This window comes from Salvelinus namaycush, chromosome 9 (genome assembly GCF_016432855.1).
Source record: "Salvelinus namaycush isolate Seneca chromosome 9, SaNama_1.0, whole genome shotgun sequence".
Classification (NCBI taxonomy): domain Eukaryota; kingdom Metazoa; phylum Chordata; class Actinopteri; order Salmoniformes; family Salmonidae; genus Salvelinus; species Salvelinus namaycush.
Window position 1 is genome coordinate 18209076 of NC_052315.1, and position 6891 is coordinate 18215966.

At 40.9% G+C, this 6891-nt stretch overlaps 1 protein-coding gene across 1 annotated transcript; it reads right to left on the reverse strand.

The window, feature by feature from the left end:
• Positions 1–643: 643 nt before the first annotated feature.
• LOC120053781 (ras-related protein Rab-11B-like) lies at positions 644–4351 on the reverse strand. The gene is made up of 5 exons (XM_039001028.1): positions 4224–4351; positions 3275–3470; positions 2942–3135; positions 2744–2824; positions 644–2597 (listed from the first exon to the last, which is right to left on the reverse strand). Exons 1-5 carry the CDS (start codon positions 4261–4263, stop codon positions 2455–2457), a joined length of 654 nt encoding a protein of 217 aa, XP_038856956.1. The 5' UTR covers positions 4264–4351; the 3' UTR covers positions 644–2454.
• Positions 4352–6891: the final 2540 nt, after the last annotated feature.

Sequence of the window (6891 nt, forward strand, 5' to 3'; positions counted from 1 at the left end):
GGAGGAGTAGGGTTGATCCGAGCGTCCTGGTCTCATCGATAGTCAAGCACCCAAGCTAACTGGCTGACGTTGGCTAGCTTGCAAGCTACTTCCAGACACATGAAAGAACACCTCACTCTGACAATTGTACTCCCCCTAGCAGAGCTGGTTAGGGTGTTTTCATGTGATCTAAAGCGTTGGTGACTGTAACTGTGCTATTGGCAACCATTTAATTACGCTTTTTTTGCCTACGTTTACTGACACCGGCCATATTCTGCCTAGTTAAAGGTAAAAAATAAAAATTAAACTGGTGTTGAGCGTTCGTAAATTCATCAGTTATTCAGCGCTCTGGCACGCAGACGAGTGCTCTGAAATCGGCGTAGATAGCCAGAGCGAATTTACGAACGCACCCTTAGTTACCTTGCTTGCCAATTTGGCTTGTTTTCTGCTCCCGATTGATAGGCAACAAAATGTAAAATATAGAAAAATATCTCACCCATTTGTATGTGAAATAAAACAGATTGATGTACAGTTTTTTTTTGTTTCATATGGAAGGGACCTTTATTTTGTCAAATATACATTAACACCAGAAGCAAGCACATATTTTGTATGACAATGTAGGCCAACCCACGTTGAATTCACCACGAACAAAAAGCGACGTAGCTATATTTACATAGTGGATTTAATAAAACTAACACCTTTAAAAGACCTGCTGGAATTCAGTATGTCTTGCTTGTATTAGAGTAGTTGAATGTGTGGTATCATTCACGTGCATAAATCATGGAAAAAACAAATAAAAAACTATTTGGAATGATTAACTGAAATTATTTACTATAAAGCTAATCAGGCATATCGTACAAAAATAAAATTTCACATTGACATTTTATCAAAGTTGCACAATATCTAATGAACACTTTTCTGGTGAGCATATACAGTATAAGTAAAGTCTTCAAAGTATTCAACCAAGTCTATGTTGCATAAGGCTACCATTACATTTCAGTGCATTATTTTTTTTGGCATCCGTGCATTCAATTCTTCAAAATCTGTAAATAAATCTCAAATTGCTCTATAAAGTTGGATTTGAGATTATATTGGTCCTCCTACTGGTAGGAGATATGTAAACATGTATTTCTGTATCAAGCATTCAATGGTATGCTATACATACACCACTAGAAATTATGCAGGACATTTTCAGCACTTAATTACAAGACTTGAGAGAGTTATTTTTGTTCAAAGAAAATGTCTGCCGACATGAATTTGGTTTATTTCCATTTCAGTGTTCCTTGATGAAAAGGCAGATGAACCGATTTGTTTGATTTAAAAGTTGGATGTGACATAAAATTACATATGTAACCACATTCCAAAAAGGCAATTCTACTAGAAAGGTGAGATAAGGCATTATAGCCAACCATACACAGGCAACCTTTTCATAAATTCCACTGTCAACTCAATTTGACACCTTCATGGTTTGACTAGAGAGAAGCAATGAGAGCATCCTCCACCCTAGATATTGCAGTGTTTTATTAGAACCCCCCACCCAAACAAACCAAGCTAAGTGTTGGGATTTAAAAATGTTAGAGTCATTCAGAATTAGTTTACATGGCGAGTTCCATTGAAGTGATCGGCAGGACAACCTTCATATTCACTTTTGCTTTCAATTGTAGTCCTACTACTGGATCAGGTCATAGTATAATCTAATGACAGAAAGAACACAGTGGCTGCAGCTAACAGTGAAACAGGGCACATGAAACAATTGGTAAAACCAATCTTGACCAATGTGCCTCTCTGCAAGTTTAGACTATTTCAGATTGAAATTGATTTCAGCCACACTTTGGTGTATCTGTGAACCACAGGCTTAACAAAAAATAAAAATGCAACATTTTCTGAAATGCATCAGATCAGCCATACTTTGTCACTACCTACATCCCTGTTCTTGCTCCTTTCATGCCACACTCAAGACAGGGACTCTGAGGACAACAACCAAAAGCTTGTTTTATCTAAAAGGGATACAGCTTGTCAAAATGTACTTTTCATAAGAGGTTAGGAGAATTAACATAGCCGGTTAGGAAAATTGGGTTAAGGTTTTAAGAAAAGGTTTAGATCAAAGGTTGAAATATTTAGCATTTTATGTCAATTGACACAAGCTGTAGCTTATCTAGATATGACCCAGAAGCTCAGGATAATCTGATCCCTCACCATTCCGTCGACAGGATTGGGTCACATGATCAGAGCCTGAATACAAAACAGCCCCCCCAAAAAATCCTATCACTTGGTAAAAGACAAGTCGAGGTTAGAGGATAGCATACAGACAAACAACAAACATGAGAAAAGTGAAAAAGGAATGTTATCTAGAAAGTCAGAGTTTCTAGGAGACTTCTAAAACACATGGAGGAAGAGACAGCAACATCACAACACCCAGGAGAAAAGCAGAGATGAAGAGAGTGAGGAGTGGAGGTGGGACGGTGGTATTGAGGGTCACAGGCTTTGACAGCACGGTAATTTGTTTTTTTGCCCATCGGTGGTGGGGGGGACACTGATGTCCACAACATTGTTGCCTGGAGACTCGTGATGTGCTGATCTGTCAGCTATCTGCTTTTGTGATACGATTCGGTGGATTTCTGTGCAAAAAAAAGAAGGAAGTTTACGTTACTCATTAAATATTTACCTAATACAGCACCCACTGCATTCTTGCGTTAGAAATCACACAATTTCACTTAAAACAAACTAATGTAAATAGTCTTGTATAGTGGCTCCTGTCGCTTACCTGTGAGGATGTTCTTGAATGCCTCTTCCACATTAGTGGAATCCAAAGCTGATGTTTCAATAAATGATAGGGTATTCTTCTCTGAGGGATAAAAATAAAAATATTGAGTTGAGACAAACATGGGTGGCTTTTTAACCATCTCTATCCCCAGAGTGAGCTGTCTCCTCCAGTGGTATTGTTGCAGTGGTTGTTGTTTACCTGCAAAAGCACAAGCCTCGTCTGTGGGCACTGCCCTGAGGTGGCGCAGGTCACTCTTGTTGCCCACCAGCATGATAACGATGTTGTTATCAGCATGATCCCGGAGCTCCTTCAGCCAGCGCTCCACATTTTCATAGGTGAGATGCTTGGCGATGTCATACACTAGGAGAGCCCCCACTGCCCCCCGGTAGTACCTGATTGGGACAGAGCAAGCAGGTCAAAGGTTGTGTGATTCAGACAGAAGCATATTTTCAGGATGGTTTCAACACTATCCAAATACGTTGGTTCCGTAAAGGGCAGGTTACAGGAAGACGAGCACCCTCCTCCACTCACGCTGAAGTGATGGCTCTGTAACGCTCCTGTCCAGCTGTATCCCAGATCTGGGCCTTTATTGTCTTGCCATCCACCTGAATGCTGCGGGTGGCAAACTCCACACCAATGGTGCTTTTGCTCTCCAGGTTGAACTCATTCCGTGTGAAACGGGACAGCAGGTTACTCTTCCCCACACCAGAGTCTCCGATCAGCACCACTGGCAACAAAATACAAAAAACATAAGCACTGTCGTCTCACAGTGGAAAAGATGAGGGTTCAGCAGTGACTAGTACAGGATACATTTGTTTAGATTCAACAATTTCTAAATGAAGCCCAAAACTACTGAGCATGTTTCTCCTGGTAGCTTGTCTGATGATTGGTGCTGATACTTTAGGCAAAGTTATTTGTATGACAAAACATTTTATATCTAAGACAGAGATAAGTCGTCAGTCATAATTGTTATTCATGTCAGACAAGTGGTGACCAAGCTAACATTGCACAAGAAACTGTCTGCAATCTTTGGTTAGCTGGTGGTAATGGATAGCCTAGTTAGCACAGTGCCAGCAGTGGCTTTGGCTAACACCATCCCAGCTGATTGTCAGACATTACATTAGCTAGCTAGTTAATTAGTTAGCCATTTGTTATCAACTCCATGATATTAAAACTAACAATCTACAACACGTTTGAAAGTAGTTAGCTTAGTGACTTTTTCTTCACACTGTCTGAGTGTAGCTAGCTAGTAAACTAAAGGGTGATGATGAGACGTTTAGCAAGCTACCTATTAGGCCGCAGATAACCGCTTATTTGATAGCTAACAGGTTACCTAGTTGGCTATCAGCAAGCTAGTTTGGCTAACGTGAACGTTAGCTAGCTGGGGAGACTTCCTCTCCTTTCAACTTCAACTAACGTTACTGCGAAAACACGTACATGTAAACTTTGACTACTACAACACATGTGGGGCGCGTCTTACCTTTGAAAAGATAGTCGTATTCGTCGTCTCGGGTTCCCATTTTGAAGATTTCCCACTTTATGAAAGTACTTTACTACAAAAGAGAGCCTCCTAAATCCGTCTCAACCACTGCTCCGACCGGCAGTAAAACAGCCTCCAAAGGGAATATGCACATGAGCTGAGGGACAACTGCTTTGACCAATTAGAGGTGTATCTCTGTTAATTGATAGATACTTTGACAAGTAATATCCTTCTCCATTTAATATTGACCAATGGCCATAGGTAGGGCCGTGATCAGAGGAAAACTGATAGCTTCCCACCATAGGTATTTATGAAGTCTACATTCTAAAAAATGTGGATTGAGCAATAATCTTTTCCACCTTGTATTTCTGTCCATACATGCATTTGATGGTTTATGAAGGAGAGCTTATTATTGAAAATACAAACTAACAAAAATGGACTAGAATCAATTATTTATTTGCCATGAAATCATTCTGATTATTTTAACAATTCTCATATTGTCAGGTACTGGGATTTCCCTCAGTTGTACAGTAATTCAGTGGTCCCAAATATTTTAGCTGCTGTTGCTATGACGTCCGAAGTAAACCCTTGATATTCCTCTGGAATTCAACTAAGAGAAACAAACAAATTCATAACTTACAATTTAGTGAAGAGTTCAGTTCATAGCTAGTCTAATGTAACGGATGTGAAATGGCTAGCTAGTTAGCGGGTACGCGCTAGTAGCGTTTCAATCAGTTACGTCACTTGCTCTGAAACCTAGATGTAGTGTTGCCCCTTGCTCTGCAAGGGACGCGGCCTTTGTGGAGCGATGGGTAACGATGCTTCGTGGGCGACAGTTGTTGATGTGTGCAGAGGGTCCCTGGTTCGCGCCCATGTCGGGGCGAGGGGACGTTTTAAAGTTATACTGTTACACTAACATTATTAATCAAATAATTTGGTTGAACAAAAAACAGAACAAGAAAGGGGAAACATTGGCCTACTTCTGTCATAATGAAGGCTCTAAGCTTTGATTGTGTCAAAGGCAGAAAGCAAAACAACAACAGGATATGATGCCATACAATTAGTAAAATATTACTATTTTTAACTCAATGGTCTCTTTTATAATTTGGTGAAATGTTGTCCTATTAAAAAGTTCCATTGTTTTTCAGGGCCTTTCTACAAAGATGGTCAATGGACATCTACATACTATTTTCTTTGTGATAGCTTTACATGATTGCTTTTTACCTGACTGGAGGTTCTTCAGTCTTTTTTGGACTGTTAGTAAATGCTGCATGCCTTCAGAATCCTTCAACCCACAATGGGCGCTAGGTCCAATCTTTTTCTCCCGGCCTACATATTGCCTGTGAATAAAAGAACACAAAACAATACATACAGGACTGTAATGGCACTCAAAAATGTAAAAGCATAAAACCCCAGAACCTTCCATCCACTCTCCCAGGAGACTTAGGGGAGCATGAAAATAAAAGATCTGGGCTAAATTTTGAAATCTATGCCAAGATGCTGATTAGATTACCCATTGGGATATGGAGAAGCAGGTCTCGTAGAGAGGTTCCTCTGAGGCATCGTCACAGCAGAAGGGGAATGAGGGGAGGGTGATGCTCCACTTCTCCATGCTACTGATCTATATTGGTCCCTCTCATCCCCTTCTTCTTCCAGCAGCTGGTGACTCTGCAGAGAATCTAAACTGTCCACCTGCAGAAAAGAAAATAAAGCCAACAACTCAGTCATATTGTAATAATGATGCATAAATGCTCTGTTGCTTGTGTTTTGTGAAACCTCAGCTGTGCTTCTTTACGAGAACGGTCTACTGCAATTAAGGGAGCGTAACAAGACTAGTAGCAATACATTGAACATTGATCATTTTTAGTCTGAGTAAAAGTGCCGTGAACAAAATATACCAATGTGTACTGGTCATCAATTGTACATGATTTACAATAAAACAAAAGGATGAGTCTCACCAGTTTTTCTGCCTTTTTCTCCCATTCCTTGCTCTTGTCTAACACCTGCATCCAGTCTTGCCTCCTCTGGTCATCTCTCCCAGCCTCCTTCTCCAGGACGAAGTGCAGGTTGGTTCTCAGGTTGAAGAACCCCTCCTTCAGGCCACCCATGTGGGGGGTGAAGTGCTGCGGTCCCTTCTCCAGGCCACAGACCAGTCTGCACCTCAGAAGGTCTGCCTTTAGGTGGTGCTGTACATCCGCCAGGTCCTTCTGACGCATGCTCAGGCTATTCAGGGCAAACTCCCTCTCCCCAATTTGGGTTCTCAGCTTCTTTCTGTCAGATTCGAGAGAGAGGGGATATAAGGGAGTTATATCATGTACAATCAGGGGCGGCAGGTAGCCTAGTCGTTGGAGCGTTGGACTTGTAACCGAAAGGTTGCGAGATTGAATCCCCGAGCTGACAAGGTAAACATCTGTCGTTCTGCCCCTGAACAATGCAGTTAACCCACTGTTCCTAAGCCGTCCTTGAAAATAAGAATCTGTTAACTGACTTGCCTAGTTAAATAAATGTACTTTTTAAAAAAATCATTGGCTAGGGTCACTTCATTGTTTTAATCTGTTTTTATTTGTATCAATAAAGGAAAGTGTGTGTGTGCTTATGTAAACCTGAGATCCTTGATAGTGTCTTGCAGCTCTTTCTCATATCTAACGGCTCTCTCAAGCTCCTTGTT